Source organism: Callithrix jacchus, chromosome 1 (assembly GCF_049354715.1).
Source record: "Callithrix jacchus isolate 240 chromosome 1, calJac240_pri, whole genome shotgun sequence".
NCBI classification, from domain to species: domain Eukaryota; kingdom Metazoa; phylum Chordata; class Mammalia; order Primates; family Cebidae; genus Callithrix; species Callithrix jacchus.
In genome coordinates this window covers 211459034-211479711 of record NC_133502.1, presented here as the reverse complement: position 1 = coordinate 211479711, position 20678 = coordinate 211459034, and the positions used below count along the sequence as shown (strand labels likewise).

Below are 20678 nucleotides of genomic sequence, written 5' to 3'. Positions count from 1 at the left end.
TATAGTGTCTAAAAGGATGAAATGCAGATAAAGACTTAAAAAGACTCATGTTTTTGTAAATGCCCTAAAATGTTCAATCAATGTCGGGAAGAATAATCCAGACACTTGGTAGTGGTTGACTACAGAGAGGGAGCTTGCATGTCTGCGCAGGATTAGGATGGAAAGTGACTTCACAGTTTCCATGGCCACATGATTTCCAGCTCATGACAGAGATCTGTGATTTCCCTGATCCCCAAAGGACAGGCAGGGAAGGGGCTACAACCCCTATTTTCAAATTCAGTGAATTCAAATTCAGACATTTTGAGTGACTTGCCCAGTCACCACAGTGAGGAATGATAGGTCTGAGGTAATCATGTGGTTGGTTCCCCGGGGAGAGAGATCCCGGAACACCCGAGTCCTCTAGATCATGCCCAGGACCCTGGACCGAGAGCTCTTCTCACAAGCTCTGTGAAATCCTGCTGCACCAGTGTTTCTGTGGGATGGTTGAGGCTATGGAGATGTGGCAGGTGGCTTACTGCATTTACTGACCTACTCTATTATCCCTATGTTGTCACTTTTAGTAGTTTTATGACCCATAAGGCAAATATTTTAAGTCTCTCCGTTATGATGCACGGTCTGAGATTTTACCTGAATCCACTCTTTCCACCCATCAGGTGATTCTCATCTGCTGGGCTGGAGCTGGCCTGCCGTAAAAGAGGACACACGGCATACCACGGAGCGGCTGTGTGCCCCACTCCTGCGCACACTCTTGCCTTGCTTCTGCTTTCCCAGCTCTGACAATCCTAATTCTGGCTTCCAAACCAATCCTGTACGTCCCTCTCAGTTCTCAGACTTGCCTCAACTGTTGGATATTTTAATCACTGTTGTGACCATGACTGAACGGTGACATTTCATATGCCATAGTATATGTTTATCTTTTTACATATTTCTTAATAGCATTTAACTTATTGTTTCAGACTTTTAGGAACATTTCCGGGGTAGGTGTGCTGGCCCATGGCTGTTATCCTGACAGTTTTGGAGGTTAAGGCAGAAGGACTGCTTGAGGTCAGACGTTTGAGACCAACCTGGGCAACACAGTGAGACCTCATCTCTACAAAAAATCTACAAATTACCAGATGTGGCGGTGAGCCCTTGTATCCCTAGCTACGTGGAAGGCTGTGGTGGGAAGATTGTTTGAGCCTAGAAGATTGAGGCTGCAGTGAGCCATGATCACGCCACTGCCTGGGTGACAAAGCAAGACCCTGTCTTTTCACAATAAAAAGCATTACTGTGTCACAAGTATCCCCATTTTATTTCTCATTATCTAATATTGCTGTTTTCATCCTGAGGCTTAATTGCTTTAGTAAGCTAAGAAAAAAAAGTTGTGTTTTTTTTTTTTTTTTTATAAAGGGTACTATTTAAAGCAGGTCATATGCATGCCTTTTGTAAATTCTAGTTTTATATGCCATAAATCTAAAATTTACACTCTTGATGTACTGAGTCTTCTTAGAACCAGCCTCCTCATATGTAACACAGTATAATTCCCATTTTACACCTGACTCGAAACATTGAGAGGATAGAATAAAATGAAAGAGCAGTCTGTATACCACGTAATGCACAATGAATCACAAAGTGAAGTTTTCTCTAACTCAAAGGCGAAAAGTGCACAGTTAGCGTCCTCTGCAGATCCCATAGCAAAATGAAATCTTGAGAAAATATGCACTTTGGCTGCCCAGTGAAGTTAGAAGGAAACTGTCACAGGTCATCATCAAGACTTCCCCAACATTGGCTTTTATTTTTAAATAATGAAATACACATGATTTTGCCTGCTTTCTTTCGTGTATATTACTGCATGTTCTCTTTGCTTTTCTGCGTACCCTATCTTGGGAATCACTCCATAGCAATAAAAAGACATCTTACTCTTTTTTACAGCTCCATACTTCTCCTTTATGTAGAAGTACCAGCTTATTTTTTTTTTTTCTTAGAAAGAAACATTTAATAAGGACTGAAAAACAGAAGCCATGTCTGTGTCTTGAGTGGTGGCAAGACAAGATGGTGGATCCCTGTGCCATTACCCCTCACAGCCCTCAGACTGAGGGCATGTATACCATAGGGAAGGGATGGTTCAGAAGGTGTGGGACAATTGAAGTATGATAACATTAAGGTCTTTTTACCTACAGGCAGGGTTTAGAGTAAGTACCTGCTCTACACAGTGGCTCACAATGCCCCGCCCCACAGCCCCACCCAGTGGCTCACAATGCCCATCCCTGCTGCTGCCCACCTGTAATCACCATGACCCTCTGTGTGACTGCATTATTCATCCTGGGCTTCCTGAGCTTTCCAGTCCTGAGAAAAGTACGTGTGTGGAGGGGAGGGTGGTTGTTATTGGAAGTCGCCCTGGGTGCTGAACTCAGTAGTAAACCCTGGTTACTAATGTCAGTTCCATTAGCATCTCTGGTTTTCTGAGTCTGGTAGCTTCCATTTGCTCAATGAATGTAGTGATACACAAATGTTTGACTGATTTTGTAACTAAATGCTCCTCTCCTGTCTTACAAGTGTTAGTTTTTGTCTTCAATTTGACCATAAGCAAAAACATGAAATGTTTCCTCTCTCCTCCCCTTTTCCATCCTGTAGGAAGGGGAGCCATGAAAACAAACTCTTTTCCACAGGCAGGGTCTGGCCTTCTAACTCCAAGTCTTTACCTTCCAAATTCAAGTCTAAAGTCATTTCATCTCTTTTGGAACCTGTAACCATGAGCTAGCTCTACCTGTCTTTCAGAACAAGGAGGTAAACTAAGCCCGTGACGTTACTGGAGTAGGGCTGAAGAGACGTTCATGTCAAAGTGGGAATGTTGAAGTAATCAGAGCTCCACGGCTACACTTTTGGGTAAAACCACAACAAAAACAGCTTTTTTACAGCTCGGGCAGTAACATTTCACACCTTTTGCAGTCATTTTAAGCATGTCCCTCAATTTTTCCTTCGGTTTTCAAATTACAATTGGAAGACATAAAGCTGCTTCTGTCAAGGTGACTTCAAACCATCTATTAAGAACACCATATAATCTCTTCCATGGCAAACTCTATTTCGAATTTAAGAAGTCTCCAAATATTTGAGTCTGAATTATCCCAATTATTAGCTTTCTTATCGAATAGGAGAAAAGAAATCATTGGGCCTTTAACCGGCTCCTTCACTGAGGTGCCATAGTAGCTGGACAGCCAAGGCTAGAGAATGGGATGGAGAGTCCAAAACTGGAGTATCTGAATTTTCATCGGGGAAAGGGAGAGACTAGACCAAAAAGGCCTCAAGCAAGAAGGCTCAACAACGAAGACAAGAGGCAGGACTAGCCTTTGTCCCCCATGCCCAGCCCCGGGAAAGCTGGCTATAGGCAGGAGGGAGCTGGAAGCTGAGGATGTCTCTGGGGTGACGGGATGGGAAGGAGGTGGGGAGGGGGTGGCCAGAGATGTGCCAGAGAGTAAATGGCTTCTTTACCTTTGCACCTCTTTGATTTTATGGGCAGCATGTGCTGGACCTCCATCACTCCGGGATGTAAGGCGGCAGGCTCTGCAGTGGTGGATGCCACAGACTGGCCACAAGGCTCGCAGCAGGCACAACTGACGCCAGCGCCGGGGCTAAGCAATTCCCCATGGGTGATCTACAAGGGGACTGTAACAACAAAGCAACAAAATCTAAAAGAAAAAAAGAAAACAAAACAAAGAACACGCAAAAAAAAAAAAAAAAGCAACAGACAAAATAACATAGAATAAAATAAATCAAAGGGAAAAACAAAGCAACAGAGCAAGCGCCAAGCACACAAACACTTCCGTGAGAGTAGTCGGAGCTTCTCCTCCTCCCACTACCAGCTTCCGACTGAAGGCTGCTGGTCCTGGCTGATGCCTGTCCCCCCACAAAGCCTCCTATGTCACCTGATTGCCAGGAAACAACAAAGTCAGGCCAGTGACTCACAATGCCATTTCCCACAACCCCATCCAATGGCTCACAATGCCCATTCCTGCTGCTGGCCACCTGTGGCCACCCTGCCCCTCTTGGTGACTGCATTATTCATCCTGAGCTGCCTGAGATAATCCATTTTTCACTATAGGCCTCAAAAAATTCAGCAATGTCCCTTCATAGATTCTATATGGAGAGTGTGTCTAACCTGTGAATAAAAACAAAGGTTTCATTCTGCGTGAGAAATCCACAAACACAAAGCATTTTCACAGAATCCTCTGGGGCCCACCTCTCACCTTCAGCGTCCCCTTCTTAGTTACCTGGGCTTCTGTCTTGTATGATCTGTCAGGTTCTAGGCCTTGTAAGGGTGAGTTCCATGTCTCCACTCACATGTGCCCAGGACGGTTGGCTCTTGGGAGGCTCTTCATGGTGATTGAGGCCATGGATCCTTCGCACTGTTCCTTGAATCCACTTGCCAAGAAATACTCATCCTGAAATGATGCTTTGAAAGCGATGCTTCCAGTCAATTGTGGGTCCACTGTATTATGGATCCCGAGTACCCAATACACGGCATATAAGAAATGAATGAAAAATGAGTACATGGACTCAAGTGTGCCTACAAGGTGAGAGAAAAGGGTCCTACTTACTAGGTGTGCTACGAAGGCATCTGGGACCATTGGCTTTGCTATTTCATAGCAGGCCTGGGGCTTTGAAGACTGGTATTTCCTCACTCTAAACCTCAGAGTCCAATGAATTACCACCAAGTGGACAAAGGTCCATGGGCCAGAGCTCTTGGTGTGAACAACATACCTTTTTTGGGTGTGATTCATGGACGGGGACTATACAAAACTAAAAACCATGTTTATGTGCTGACTACCTGCAAGCCGCGGTGAGAAAACACTCTGTATACATGATCTTATTCAATGCTTGTTACAAATACCTGAAGTGGATTTTTAGACAAACTTTCTATTCTACAGCTTTTTGGAACAAGAGGCTAGTGTAGTGAGCTTCCACCTACTCAGCAGCAGATTCAGGTATTTGTTATCTGACGGCCGATTGTGTTACATGTATACTCCTACATGCTTCTCCTCTTCCTCTCGTGATTTTATAGCAAACCCCACACATCATAGAATTTCCTCCTTGACTGTCTTGGTAGATATCCGTAAAAGATACGATTCTTGTTTGTTCTTTCAACACGAGGTCTCTGTCACTCAGGCTGGAGTTCAGTGGCATGCTCTTGGTTCACTGTGGCCTCTCCTGCCTCAGCTTCCTGAGTAGCTGCAACTACAGACTCACACCACCATGCCCAGCTAATCTTTTTACTTGTATTTTAGTAGAGACAAGGTCTTGCTATGTTGCCCGGGCTGGTCTACAATTCCTGGATTCAAAGGATCTTCCCGCCTTGACCTCCCACACTACTGAGATTATAGGTGTGAACCGCCATGCCCGGAGACAAGAACTCTAAAAAATATAATCCCAATACCATCATCAACCAACCATCTCACACCATTGCTCTTTATCACTGTCAACTCTCCTTCTAGCTCCAAATTTCCAGTCGTTTCATGTATTTATTGTTTGAATCAGGATCCAAATAAAGTCTCTCTTTGGGATTGTTTGATTCACCTCTTAGGATTTTTTTTTTTATCCTGACAGCTTCCCACTTTGATCTCCGTGCTATCCCTTGCAGTCCATTTATTGAATAAATATGGCCATTTCCCTATAGTTTGAATTAAGCTAAGTGTATTCTCATTATGCTGGTTCTCATACTGTGAATTTCGCTAATTGTATCTTCTGATGTTGGTTAACTTGCTCTTCACTTTGTTCTAGTTTTGATAAATTAGTAGTTTGATCTCAAGACTTGGTGAGATTCAGGTTGGACTTGAGGGTCAGGGCAAAAAGGCTGTGCTAGTTTCCTCTGCGAGGAGGTGTGCACTCTCTGGACATTTTTTTTTTTTTTAATCGGTGACGTTAATGGCCATTGATCAATTATGGATTAAACAATGAAGGCATTGTTGTAACATTCCTTATTTATGAGCTGCCACACTTCCAGAAAGAGATACTGCTACCCTAAGAAGGGCCTTGCATGAAGAAAAAAATGAATATAAAAGAGATGCTGCTTCTTATGAACTGTTACTGACTTGTACAACTTATATAGAAAACACCAGTTCATGGCTTGATTTCTTCTGTTGACCATTTTCAAAATGATGGGCTGTTTCATTTATATCCTTCAACGGTGACCACTTCTATTAATTAATTTATTTAGACAGGGAGGGTCTAGCTTTGTTGCCCAGGTTGGTATGCAGACAAGCAGTCATGCCACTATAGCCTCAAACTTCTAGGCTCAGGTGACCCTCCCATCTCAGCCTCCTGAGTAGCTGAGACCAAAGACACAGGCCCTCAAACCTGAGTAATTTAAAAAATCTTTTGTTGAGACAAAGTCCCCCTGTGTTGCACAGGCTGGTCTTGAACTCCTGAATGAAATGATCCTTGTAACTCAGCCTCCCAGAGTGTTGAAATTACAGGCACGAGGAGCTGTGCCAGCCCACTTTTATTTTTTCAAAAGGATCATTATGAATGCAGATATTCAAACATATCTGATATATCTCAATTTACTGCAACTATTATCCTTACTAATGTACAAAATGTCCTATCTTTGGTTAGAAGGAGGCCCTTCAGATTGGCCCTTTGGACCTGTTGAAATCATCCTAATAACCTTTGATGGATTCTTTGCTATCCAGAGTGATAATATGTTCCAGGCTCCTTACACATTTCTGGCCTAGACCTGGAATCAGCATTTTGTCCAGGAAGCCTTGTTTCCTTTCATTGGGCAATGGTATTTTGAGACTACAATCTTGGTGCTAGGGGTAAATAGTATAATTTTAGAACTTAAAAAACTGCCTGGCTCGTGTCTGTAATCCTAGCACTTTGGGAGGCCGAGATGGGTGGATCACCTGAGGTCACGACTTTCAGACCAGCCTGGACAACATGGTGAAACCCCATCTGTACTAAAAATACAAAAAATTAGCCAGGCATCATAGCAGGAGCCTGGAATCCCAGCTACTTGGGAGGCTGAGGCAGGAGAATCACTTGAACCTGAGAGGTGGAGGTTGTGGTGACCTGAGATTGCGTCATTGCACTCCAGCCTCGGTAAAAACAGCAAAACTGTCTCAAAAAACAAAAAAAAAAACCTTAAAAATAATTTTAAAATTAACAGCTTTATAGAGGTGTAATTTACAAACTAAAATCTACCAATTTTAAGTGTACAATGATTGTGTATGTGTGTGTGTGTGAGAGAGAGAGAGAGAGAGAGAGAGAGACAGGGTTATCACTCTGATACCAAGGCTGGAATGCAGTGGTGCCATCATGGCTCACGGCAGCCTCAACCTCTTGGGATCAGGTGATCCTCCTGCCTCAGCTCCCTGAGTACCTGAGACTACAGGCTTGTACCACTACACCTGTTTAAGTGTTTATATTATTTGTAGAGATAGAGTCTCTTTATGTTTCCCAGGCTGTTCTTGAACTCCTGGGCCGAAGTGATCTTCTTGCCGTGGCCTCCCAAAGTGTTGGGATTACAGGTGTGAGCCACTGCAGTTAGTCCAATTCAATGATTTTAGTATATTTACAGAATTATGTAACAATCACCAAAATCTAGCTTAAGGACATTTCATCATCCCAGAAAGAAACTCGTGCTTATCAGAGTCACTTTTCTGTCTCATTCCCAGCCCTAGTCAACCAGTAAGCTGCTTTCTATCTCCATATTAGGCTGTTCTGAACCTTTCATATAAACGAAATCATGTGACGTGTGTTCTTTTGCATCTGGCTTCTTTCCCGAAGCCTTGCGTTGCTGAGGTTGATCACTGTGGTAGCATGCCTCAGAACTCATTTTTGATTGCTGAATAGTATTCCTTTGTATTCCCCACATTTGAATTCCTTCATCAGTTGATGGGCATTTGGCTTGTCTCCACTTTTTGGTTCTTGTGAGTGGCGTTGTTGTGAACATTCACCCACAAGTCTTTGTGTGAACATACATTTTCATTGTTCCTGGTTAGATACCTAGAAGTAAAGTTGCTGACTTTAAGGAAATTTGACTTTATTTTATTTTATTATTATTTTTGTCCTGAGCCCCTTGCAGTTCTGCTAGAGAAGGCGATTTTATTTTTAACATTTTGAGAAACTGTCATACTATCTTCCAAAAAAGTGGCTGTACCATTTTACATTCCCACTGGCAGTGTGTGAGGGCTCTGGTCTCCACGTCCTCTCCAGCACTTGGTGTCATGCGTCTGCTTGGTTGTAGTTATTCTAGTGGGTGGAAAGAGACATCGCGTTTTGGATTAATTTGCATTTTCCTAGTGACTGACGATGTTGAACGCTTTATAATGTGCTTATTGGACATTAAAATATTATCTTTGGAGAAATGTTTCTTCATGTTCTTTTCCCATTTTTAAGTTAAATTGTCTTTTAATATTGAGTTGTAAGAGTTCTTCTGGATATATCGGTTATTAGACATAAGATTTATAAATCTTTTCTCCCATTCTGCGGCTGTCTTCCCCTTTCTTGAATCTTTTGCTGTGCCAAAGGTTTAAATTCAGCTGATGCTCAATTTTTTTATTTTCTTGCTTTTTCGCTTTCTTCCTTTTCCAGGTCTCACTAGGTGGCCCTGACTGATCTTCAACTGTGCTTTTGATGTTGTTTCTAAGACATCAGTGCCTTACACAAGATCACAAGAATTTACTCTTACGTTTTCTAAGAGTTTCATTGTTTTCAGTTTTACATTTAGGTCTGTGATCCATTTTCAGGTAATTTTTGTGTATGGCGTTAGGCAGGGACCCAAATTAATTTATTTGTACATGAATATCCAGGTCAGAATGTTAATTAGCATACATACTACAGACACCAGTGGGAGCTTCCTCCAAAAGTTTAACCTACAACTACCACTTCATCTAACAAGTCTACTACTAAGTATACTTTCAGGACGAAAGAAATCAGTCCATGCAAGAGACATCTGCCATCCTATGTGGACTGCAGCACTATTCACAATTGCCAAGACAAAGAATAGACTTACCTGCCCATCCACACATGAAGGGATACCTGGTGTATGTGCACAAATAGAATCGTCTTCAGCTAGAAAACCGGAATGAAATGTCATCATTTGGAGCCACGCTGTTGAACTTGGAGGACATCATCTATGACCTAAGACAGGCAGAAAAAGAACAACTAATGTAGAATCCAAAATAAAAGGCTTTATTGCATAGGTCTAGAAAGCACAATAGTAGTTACTAAAGGTTGGAGGGAAGAAGGGGCACAGGCAGAGGTCAGAAATAGGCACAAAGTTACACTTAGATAAGAGGAATGAATCGCTCCTCACTGGTCCACAGCCAAGTGACCAGAGGTTAACACAACATCACACCCTTTCCACAAAATCTGGGAGATTCCAAATGTTTTCACCACAAAGAAATTCGCAACTGTTTCTGATAAGAGAGGCTCTAAATATCCTGATTTGATCATTCCTCTGTGTCTGCATTAATCAAAATGCCCCACTCTAACTCCCCCCATTGTATACCTTCACCATATGACCAACCTTTTAAAAACTATGTCAATATGCAATGCTAAAATTCATGTGGTCCATAAAACACACTGAATTTCCAAAGCAATCCTGAGAAATCCAAACTAACTCGGTTGTGTCACAGTTCCTGATATAAAATTTCATTGAAAAGCTAGGGACCCCATTCCACACAGAGCAGTGGAACAGATTAGAGGACCCAGACTGAAACCCTCACCCCTAACACCATCTCATCTTCAACAAAATCCACAAAAATAAGCTTTGGAGAAAGGACTCCCTCTTTTCAATAGATGGTGCTGGCATAAATGACTAGCCAGCTGCAGAAGAAAAACAGTGGGCCCTGTGCCTCACGGTGTACAGACACAAACTCAAGATGAATGAAAGACGTAAATGCAAGACCTCAAACTATGAAAAGCCTGCAAGAGAACCTAGAAACAGCCTTCCTGACAGAGGATTTGGCACAGCGTGGATATGTCTCAGTCTCCAAAAGCAAGTGCAACTAAAACAATTATTGCCCAGTGGCACCTAATACACAAAGAGCTGCTGCACAGAAGAAATGACCAACAGAGTGAACAGACGGCCCGCACAACGGGAGAAAATGTTCCCACGCATGCATCTGATGAAGGCTAATATCCCGGATCCACCTTAAAGATGTTAAGCAAATAAACCAGGAAAACAAAAACTCAATGAAGAAAGGGCAAGGGGCATGAAAACACACGCCTCAAAAGAAGGCTTACAGCAACCAACAGACATGACAACACTTCTCTGCCTCAGTCAGCATCAGAAAGAGGCAAAGCAAAAGGCCCACGAGATAGTATTTCACACCGGCCAGAATGACGATTAGGACACAGTCCCCAAGAACGAATGCAGGCGAGGCAGAGGACAGGGACGCTGCTCTGCTGCTGGTGCAAATGCAAACCAGTTCAGACACCATGGAAAGCAACGTGGGGATTTCTCAAATGACTTTCTCCACATCACTAATACTCACAAAAACGTCCATGGAAACCATGCTAAGATTCCGTCTCCTTCCACTCGCTATGAATACTACCAAAAACAAAACACAAATTTTGGAAGGCGCCAGCCAGTGTAGACTTACAGAAAGGTGACCTCTTCAACACTATTGGTGGAGACCTGAACTACTATACACACACTGAGAAACAGCAAGAGGTTCCTGAAAAACTTCACGGTACAACTACCATGTCAGCTGGCAGCCCCACCACTGGTTCCACATTTAAAGCAGTTGAAATCCCTGGGCTGAAGAGAGCTATCTGCCTTCCATGGGTACTGAAGCACTTGTAACTGTGGCCAAAGTACAGAACCAACCTACCTGTCCACCCGCAGCTGCAGGGATGAAGAAACTGCTGTACAGATACACCATGGAGTATGTTCCAGCCATAAAGCTCTGGGAATCCTGCCATCTGCAGCCACATGAAGAAACCTGGAGAACATCAGGTCCAACGAATGAGCCTGGTAGAGAAAGTCCCATTCCACACGATCCCAGGCATGCAGACTGAAAACATCTTCACCTCCTAGAAGCAGAAAGTTCAATAGGGGTTACTAGAGGTTGCTGGGAAAATGGAGAGGGTCTGGGAAGGAATCAATAATGGGTAAAAACTTCCCCTCAGATGAGAGCAATCAATTCTGGTCTTCTATTCCACAGCAGGGTGACTGGCCTTAACACAAATGTAACATATGTCTCAAAGTAGCTAGAAGAAAATATTCTGAATGCTGTTACCACACAAAAAAATCATAACTATACCAGGTGAAGAGATGCTAAATAACCCAATTTGATCATTACTCAGAATACACATGTATCAAAATCTTCCCTGTACCCTCTCATTATATACATTTATATATGGCAAACGGTATTTTAAGATATATAAAGAAAACAATGTCAAAATTTATATGGAAATGTGAAACACCCTGAATTTCCACAGTTACCCTGAGAAACACAAACCACGTGGCATGTATCACATTCCCTGAGTTCTAATTAAATGAAAATCCCTAGTTAACCAATCCATATGCTACTGGTAAACACAGAGAAACACAGACAGACCAGTGAGCAAAATGAGGGTGTTTAATAATAAACAGAAATTTATATAGAGTGAATACATTTTTTCAAAACACTATCAAACTGACACAATGGGGAAGGTTTTCAAAACTAGGTATCCATATGCAAAAGAATAATACAGGACTCTCATGGTATGAAATACACAATAATCAACTGAAAAGGATTAAAGATTATACACAAAACTTGCAACCATAAAGCTCCTATAAAGACAACCTCACTGTGCGGATATTTATTGCAACTTGGATGTATGCTCACGATTTGCAAAAACAAAAATACAAGGAAAAGAAAATCGTGGACAATGGACTGCTTTGGTAGTGATTGAGTTTTTTCTTCATTAGTAACCAACAGCACAGCTAACCAAGAAATCATACACATGTGGGGCCACGTCACACTAAGGAGTTTGTGTCTAACAAACAATGAATAAAATGAAAAAGCATACTAAAAACTGTAAGAAACATTTGGGCAAACATTCAGTTGGATAAGGGGTTATTTTTGAAAAGGTACAAGCCAGTAAAACTACCGGCTGGCAAAAAAAAAAAAAAAAAAAAAGGAGAAAAATAACCAAACCAAATAACCTGAAGAGATATTTGTGCAGACAAGAAACTGATGCAACATTTGCAAAAATGTGGTTACCGTTACTATGCACGAGAAAAATGAAGATCAAAACCACACTCAGATCTTATCTCACTCCAACTAGAATGAACATTACAAACAGATTAAAATATTTAAAAAGACAACTTCTAGTATGAATTTCCACAAAGGGGAACTGTTTGTGGAAACGTATATTAGTATTAATGCTATAAAAAACAGTTGGGGGTCCTGCAAAGAATAGAAAGGAAAAACAGCATACCAGCTAGCATTCCCACTACTGGGTATACACTCAACCAACCTGTCCATCCACAACGGGATCAAGAAACTCTCGTATGCATACACTAGGGAATATTCTTTGGCCACCGAAATGATGAAACAGTGCCATGTGCAGCAACCCAGATGGACCTGGAAAACATAATGAGCTGGGACAAGAAAGACAAACACTGAATCTTAAGCTGTCTCTCTTAAAGAGGTAAAAAGCACAATATTGGTTACCAGGGTCTGGGAGATAGAGGGGGAGTAGGGATTGGTTATGGAAGCAAAGTTATCTTAACTTTAAAGGAATCAAACTGAGTGTTCTCCTCAGCCTGGTGACCGGAGTTAACAATATTGTATTTTTCAAAAGAACAAGAAAGGAGAATTTTATGTGTTCTCGCCACACAAAAATAATACCTCATGAGGGAACAGGGATTCTAAGTACCCTGATTTGTTCATTACCCAATCTATACGTGTGAAAACGTACCCCTAATTATCACCTTTATGTTGCGAAAAAAAAGTTAACAGAAATAAATACGTATCGCTAAAAATCACAGGGAACCATAAAAGCAATTCATATCTAAAGGAATCCTGAGAAATTCAATCAAAGTGAGGACCCACAATCCTCGATATTAAATCACATTGCCAAGCCGCAGTTATGCAGCACATATATGGTACCTGGATAAAAACAATACCTAGAATTGTGGATAAAAATAGGGAGGCCAAAACAAGATCAACGCAAATATGGACATAGTCAACTCACTTTGATAAAGACCACCGCAGTGTGGCGGGCAGAGTCTGCTCAATGAATACCTTTGAGAAAAATGTTATCTGAATGCAGAAGAGAGAAACAGGACCCTGATTTTGCATCATATATGAAAATCGACACTACCACCCCCCCCCCCGCAAAAAACAAACAAACCAAAAAAACCCCCAAAGACCAGAACAAAAGACCATAAACCACAAAATGTTTTTAACTAAAACACAGGTTGAGCATATATTCTGGGTCACTTGACTCTCTGCTCACCTTTGCAAAGAGAGAAAGAAACAAACACCCTGGAAGGAAAACCTCCTTGACAATTAAACGCTTTGTCACTGATAAGTATTTTCTTATATGGGTGACCAGAATTACATGCATAAAGCGCAAAAATAAACATGGACTACATCAACCTGAAAAGTTTCTGCACCGCAAAGAAACTACCTTCCAAATTAAAAAAGCATCCTATAGATTAGGCAAAAATTTCAGGTAATCATGTAATTCATGAGTTGTCATCTAAGGTGTACACAAAAAAACACTACAAAGTAGCAAAAGAATCTAATATTTCGCAAAGGACCTGAACAGACAATTCTGCGACAGAAAATCGAACAACAGATAAAAGGTCCTCAAAATTATCCAACAAATTAATTAACTGTGTGTGGTTTAATTGAAACCCACACACGGATAATCTCACACTTATTGAATATCCCTAGAAAGTTTTTTAAAAACAGGAGAGGCCAGGCTCGGTGGCTTACGCCAGTAATCCCAGAACTTTTGGGAGTCCGAGGCAGCAGATCACCTGAGGTCAAGAGTTTGAGACCAGCCTGATCAATATGGAGAAACCCCGTCTTTACTACTGATACAAAAATCAGCCTGGCGTGGCGGCGGGCCCCTGTAGTCCCAGCTACTCAGGAGGCTGAGACAGGAAAATTGCTTGAACCCGGGAGCGCAGGTTGCAGGGAGGCCAGATGGCACCACTGCACTCCCGCCGGGGCAGAACGAGATTGTCTCCAAAGGAAAAAAAAAAAAAAAAAAAGGAACACGGGTATGGTTTTGGAGAAAAGGGAACTCATACACTGTAAATGAGAATCAGAATAGACACCTCGGAAAACAGCGAACTACCTGGAGACTCCTCAAAGAATTCACACTACAAATGTCACCTGTTCTGTGTTCTAGCGAGGTCTCTCTCTAAAGGTCCCGAAACATCAAAATAACCCTGGACCTCAGCTCAGAGGGCCGGGGGCTCGGAGGGTCCCAGGTCCCGCGCTTCACCGGCCTCTGGGCCAGGTGCTCCTACAGGCTGGACGCGGGTCGCACACCGTTCCCGGCCAGGGTGCGCACGCTGCGGCGGCCAGGACCCCACAACCACCGCCACGCAGACTACTGGGGCCCAGATGCCCACAAGGAGTCAGGGCCCAAAAGCGAGCGGTGGGGAAGGAGCAGGGAGGCCCGGAGGGTTCCGGGGGGGTCCATGCCCCGCCACTTACCGCGGAAGCGTCCCTCCTGCTCCTCCATCACATGGAAGCCACCACGGCTTCTCCGAAGCTCGCCGCTTCTGGACGCCGCCACTTCTGTTCGCTGGGACGCGGCCTCCGCTTTTGCCGGCTGGGACCGCGCGGTCGCTTCTGCTCGCTGGGACGTCGACTGCGCTTCTGCCCACTAGGACTACGCCCCAGACTCTGGCCGCCGCTTTCGCTCGCTCAGACCACATCGCCGCCGCTTCCGTTGGCTTCAACGACGCCGCGGCTTCTGCCCGGGCCCCGCGGAAAGAGCCGTCTCGGCTTCCGTAGAGGCGCGCACGCCGGCAGCGTCCCTAGCGACTGGCTGAAGCACCACCCCTTCTTAAAGGGGCCGCGGCTCGGACTGCACAGAAGCAGCTTCGCGTTGCGGCACAGGCTGAGCCTCTGCCCAGCCCCAGCGGTGGACGAAAGGCCCCCCAGTCTCTCCTCCCGGCTCTAGGGCCCTAGAGATCACAGGAGTGGAGCCCTGTGACCCCAGCCCCGAGATCGGCTCCCTTTGCTTGGGGAGCTTCCAGGGCCTGCCCCTGCCCTCCTCTGGACCTCAGCTTCACGATCCGCAAAGGAAGCGGCCTGGCCGGAGCTGTGGGGTCCCTCAAGCGCGGCGCCTCAGGATGCAGGGCGGGCTCCCTGGTCCCTCTGCAGAGGGGGCCCTTAGAACCACGGAAAGCTGGGGGCTGCAGGGACAGTCCAGCAGGGAGGCCTCCCCGGCTTCCCTGTCCGCATCCGTCCTGTGGGAGCCCGGGGGCCTCACCGGGGCTGCCTGGGTCACCCGGCTCCCCAGGAGGCAGGCAGGGGCCCTGGGGTCCAGCGCCGCAGCACCTCAACTCCATCCGAGGTCAGCGCCCGGAGGGGCCCTGCGGACTGGACCCAGCCCGCCCCTTCCCAGGGAGAGGGACCCGCATCGCGTCTGTCTCTGTGACACCCATGGGAGGGCCGTGCTGGCCTCCCGGGGATCTGGGGCGAGGCGGGGGAATCCCAGCCACCTGGCCATCATGCTGAAACCTTGTCTCTACTAAAAATACAAAAATTAACCGGGCGTGGTGGCGCCCGCCTGTAATCCCAGCTACTGGAGGGGCTGAGGCAGGAGAACCGCTTGAACCCGAGGAGGAGGTTGCATTTCTGGGGTCACTTCAGTCTCCGCCTCCCAGACTTAAGCAATTCTCCTGCCTCAGCTTCCCGAGTAGCTGGGATTACAGGCACCCGCCACCGTGTGTGGCTAATGTTTGTATTTTTAGTAAAGAGAGGGTTTCACCATGTTGCCCAGGCTGGTCTCAAACTCCTGACCTTGTGATCTGCCATCTTGGCCTCCCAAAGTGCTGAGATTACAGGTGTGAGCCACCTTGTCCGGCCGTGTCAGGAGTTCAAGACCAGCCTGACCAACATGCTGAAACCACATCTCTACTAAAAATACAAAAATTAGCCGGGCATGATGGCACATGCCTGTAATCCCAGCTACTTGGGAGGCTGAGGCATGAGAATCACTTGAACCCAGGAGGCGGAGGTTGCAGTGAGCCACTGTACTCCAGCCTAGGCGACAGAACGAGACTTCGTCTCAAAACAAAAGCAAAAACAAAATAATAGTCAAAATGGTAAAGACAGAAAGTAGAGTGGTGGTTGCCAGGGGCTGGCAGAGGAGGGAACAGGGAGTTTGTATTTAACGGGTAGAGAGTCACCAAAGCACGCTGAGAGTGCCCCAGCCCGGGAGCTAAGCAGGGTCAGGCTTGGCTAGGGCTTGCATGGGGGAACACCTGGAGGGACAGGGGGCTGGGGACTTGTGGCTTCTTGCCTCCTTACTGCTTTCCTCCAATTGTCGCAACTCTTTCTATCTGCCCCCAACTCTTTGGCCAGCCCTTTTGCGCCTGCCTGCACCCCTGCTCTGGCCTGGGACCTCACCTTTTTGAAGGCACCAAATTTCATTGAAGCTAAGAGGGGTCGAACCTGGCTTGGGCTAGGATTGGGGACTGCCCAAGGAGATGGGGCTGGTTGCTTTTGGCTTCTTACTCTTTTCCCATTTTTCCTGCTTGTCACAAAGCGTTCCAACAGCCCAATGATTTCTGGCTTTTCCTTATTGACTTCCACACACTCCTGTGCCCACTCTGTGTTGTGAAGTGTCCCTGAGGAGGACCATGATAGCAGCCCTTGGGCTTCATAGCAGCCTGAGGGTGCCCCAACATAGAAGCTAAGCAGGGTAGAGCTTTGGTGGGGCTTGGACCGGGGACTACCTGGGGAGACTGTGGTCTAGAGGCTTTTGGCTTCCCACTCCCGTTTGGTTTTTTTTTGCTTGTCACAACACTTCCCAACCACTCTCTAACTCTCTGGCATTTCTTTTCCAGCTAACCTGCCCCCCACCCGTGGCAGGCACCTGCCTATGGGGCTTCATCTATGCAGCCTCTGCAAACCATAGCAGTCTGAAGGTCAGGGTGTGGTTGAGAAATGTTGCTACAAGGGGGAAAAGGTCGAAAAGAGCAGGAAGCCAAAAAGCTCGAAGCCTGGTCATTCCACGTGGTACCCCATCCAAGCATCTGTTAGTCCCAACCCTGCTTAGCTTCTGGGCTGGGGGTCCTCAGTCTACTACGGTGATGGGAGGCTGCTGGAACAAACCCCCATGGAGAAGTTGCAGTTCAAGGTGGGGGCACTGGCGGGAGGAAATGGGAGATTAGGGAGTCAGAGGGCAGTTGGAAATCGTTGCCAAAAGTGAAGGAAAGCAGGAAGTTAGCAGGAGTCCAAAAGTCTCCAGCCACCGGACTCCCAAGGTGGTCCCTCATGCCCTACTCTGCTCAGCTTGCATGCTGGGGCACCCTCAGGCTGCTATGCCAACTGGAGTCAGCTGGGATGGACCCCCACGGGGAGGTCTGAGTATGCGTTGGGAGTGATATGGTGTCCAGAGAGTCCAGGGGTGGTTAAGAAGTGTTTCAATAAGAGGAGGAAAGTGGGAAAAGAACGGGAAGCCAAAAGCCTCCAGCCCTGATCTCCCCAGGTCGTTCCCCATCCAAGCTTCAGTTAAGCCAAACCCTGCTCAGCTTCCAGGATGAGCCACCCTCAGCTGCAGGGGCCCACGGAGCCTGCCAGTACAAACCACTACAAAGAGGTACCAGGCTGCAGTGAAAACACCGGCAGGTGGGGGCCAGGAAGCTAAGCAAGGACCAGCCTGGCAGGGACTTGGATGGGGGACCGCCTGGAAAGACTGGGGCTGGAGGCTTTTGCCTCTTCATCTTCGTCAAGCTTTTCCTTCTTGTCCCAACGCTTTCCCTCTTGCCTACACCCACACCAAGACCTTGGACCTCCCCAGGTGGGTTTGTCTCAGCAGCCCCTAGGTGCCATAGTAGCCCTAGGGCACCACAGCCCAGAAGCTAAGCAGGGTCAGGCCTGGTGGGGCTTAGATGGGGACTGCATAGAAAGGCAGGTGCTGGAGGCATTTTCTTTCAGACATCAACAAGCTTTCTCCCACTAGTCCCAGGGCTTCCCAACCGCACCTGAATCTGCATCTTTTTTTCCCACTTGCCTAGACCCACGCCTTGTCCCAGGACTTCCCCATTTGGGTTTGTATCGGCTGTCCCAAGGCACCGTAGCAGCCCTAGGGTGCCACGTCCCAGAAGCTACGCAGGGTCTTGCTTGGCTGGCGCTTGGATGGGGGACCACACCGGGAGACCAGCAGCTGGAGACTGTTGCCTTCCCCGTTTCTTCCACGTTGCCCCACTTGTCCCAACCACCCTCTGACTCACTGGCTCCACCTTTTCTGCCAGCTTGCACCCCTTGGCAGCCCAGGACCTTCTTCTGAAGGTCCTCCCAGCAGCCCTCAGATGCCATAGTACCCTGAGTGTGCCCCAGTGTGAAAGCTAAGCACGGTTGAGCCTGGCTGTGGCTTGGATGGGGGGCTGCTTGGGAAGACCAGGGGCTGGAGGCTCTTTACTTTGCACACCCTTTTCTCTTTCCCCAACTTGTCCAGATGCTTCTCAACTGGGGGCTGGAGGCTCCCCCCCCCCACACCGCTTTTCACTTTTCCCTACTTGTCCCAACGCTTCTCAACTGCCCCCTGACTCTGGCCCCATATTCCATCAGCCTGCAAGCCTGTTGTGGCCTGGGACCTCCTTGTAAGATTTCCTCCCTGTAAGATCCCTGGTGCCATAGCTTTCTGAGGGCACACCAACCCAGGAGCTAAGCAGGGTCGGCCGTAGCTGGGGCTTGAATGGAGGATGGCCAGAGGGTATAGGGGGCTAGAGGCTTTTGGCTTCTGGCTCCTTTCCCTCCTTCCCTCAAATGTGGCCACCCTTCCCAAATACCCCCTGACTCTGGCCAGCCCTTTTCAGCCTGCCAGCACCCAAGCGATGGCCCAGGACCTCCCTGAATGGGCTTGCCTCTGAAGTAGCCGATAGCCACTGCAGCCTGTGGGTGCCTCCGCCCAGAAGCTAAGCAGGATACATCCCAGCTTGGGCTTGGATGGGGGACTGCCTAGGGAGACAGGGGCTAGAGGCTTTTCACTTCCAGTTTTTTTCTCAATTTCCCCTACTTGTCACAAAGATTTCCAGCCTTCTCCTGACACTCAGGCTGTCACTTTCCTACTCCCGCATGCTTGTGCCCCCCTTCCACATCCTGGGGCATCCCTGAGGGGGTCTGTCCCAGCAGTCGCTGGGTGTCATGGTAGCTCAAGGATGCCTCAGCCTAGAAGCCAAGTGGAGTCAGGCCTCGATGGTGCTTGGATGGGGTCCGCTGGGGAGACTGGAAGCTGAGGCTTTTGGCTTCCCTCGCCCTCCTGTTTTTTTGCTTGTTGCAATGCTTCCCAACAAGCTGCTAACTCTCTGGCCCTCACATTTCATCCCACCTGTTCCCCACTGTGGCCAGGGACCTCCCTGTTGGTGTCTGTCATGGCAGCTCCTCAGGTGCAGTAGCAGCCTGAGGTCACCCCAGCTCAGAGCTAAGCAGGATAGGGACTGGCTGGGACTTGGATCGTGGACCGCCTGGGGAGATAAGGGCCTGGAAGCTTTCGGCTTCCCGCTCCCTTCCCACTTTCTTCGGCGTGTTGCAATGCTTTCCAACTAAACCCTAAGTCTCTGTCCTTTTCTTTTTGACCCCCTACACCCCTGTTGCGGCCCTGTCAGCAGCTACCAGGTGACATAGCAGCCTGAGGGCTCCCCAGCCTGGAAGCTGCGCAGGGTCAGGCCTTGCTTTGGCTTGTATGAAGGACCACAAGGGGAGACCGGGGGCTGACAGTTTGGGCATCCAGCTCCTTTTCTCATTCCCCCACTTCCTGCAGTGCCAAAAGCAGGGGAATGTGGGAAGTGAGCAGGAGGCCAAAAGCCTCCAGCCCTGGTCTCCCCAAGTGGTCTCCCATTCAAGCCTCATTCAGTCATGATCGCCTGTGAGGCCTTTAAGGGCAAACCCCCATACAGAGGTCCAGGGCTGCAACAGGAAAGCCTGTGGGCAGGGCCCCAGAAGTTAAGCAGGGTCGGGCTTGGCAGAGTCTTGGATGGGGGTCTGCCTGCAAAGACCGGGGGCTGGAGTCTTTTTCCTTTTCACCTTCTTAAAGATTTCCCCTGCTTTTCCCAACGCTTCCCAACTGCCCCCGACTCTGTCTCCCATTTCCCGCTTGCCTACGCCCCTTCCAAGGCCCACAAACTCCCCTCATGGGTTTGTCTCAGTAGTCTCCAGGTGCCATAACAGCCCTAGGGCACTACAGCCCGAAAGCTAAGAAGGGGCAGGCCTGGCTGGGGCTTGGATGGGGCTTGGATGGGGGACTCCCTGTAAATACCACGGGCTGGAGGCTTTTGCCTTTTGCCTTCTTTAAGCTTTCTCCACTTGTCCCAATGCTTGCCAACCACCCTGACTCTCTGTTCTTTCTTTCCCGCTTGCCTACACCCCTGCTGCAGCCAGGGTCTTCCCTGTATGGGTCTGACTCTGCAGCCCCCAGGCATCATAGCAGCCCTAGGTCATCGTAGCCTGGAAGCTAAGCAGGGTCTGGCTTGGGAGGGTCTCGGATGGGGGACTGGCTGGGAAGACATG

At 47.2% G+C, this 20678-nt stretch overlaps 1 protein-coding gene across 50 annotated transcripts in view; it reads right to left on the bottom strand.

Moving 5' to 3' along the window:
• The window catches only part of LOC100896535 (glycoprotein Ib platelet subunit beta), a 31347-nt gene extending 16435 nt beyond the window's left edge, over positions 1-14912 (bottom strand). For 12 of the 50 annotated variants that reach the window (XM_078341840.1, XM_078341830.1, XM_078341917.1 and 9 more), the window contains exons 1-5: positions 14649-14912; positions 10815-11016; positions 8990-9117; positions 4248-4429; positions 3469-3665 (exon numbers count right to left, since the gene is read on the bottom strand). In XM_078341840.1, the coding sequence (XP_078197966.1) occupies positions 3469-3514 (46 nt within the window). In that variant the 5' untranslated portion in view covers positions 3515-3665; positions 4248-4429; positions 8990-9117; positions 10815-11016; positions 14649-14912. Of the gene's footprint in view, positions 1-3468; positions 4544-8989; positions 9118-10814; positions 11017-12447; positions 12572-14648 lie in introns of all 50 variants that reach the window. The other 38 variants (XM_078341885.1, XM_078341868.1, XM_078341930.1 and 35 more) reach the window with 11 other exon arrangements.
• Positions 14913-20678: the final 5766 nt, after the last annotated feature.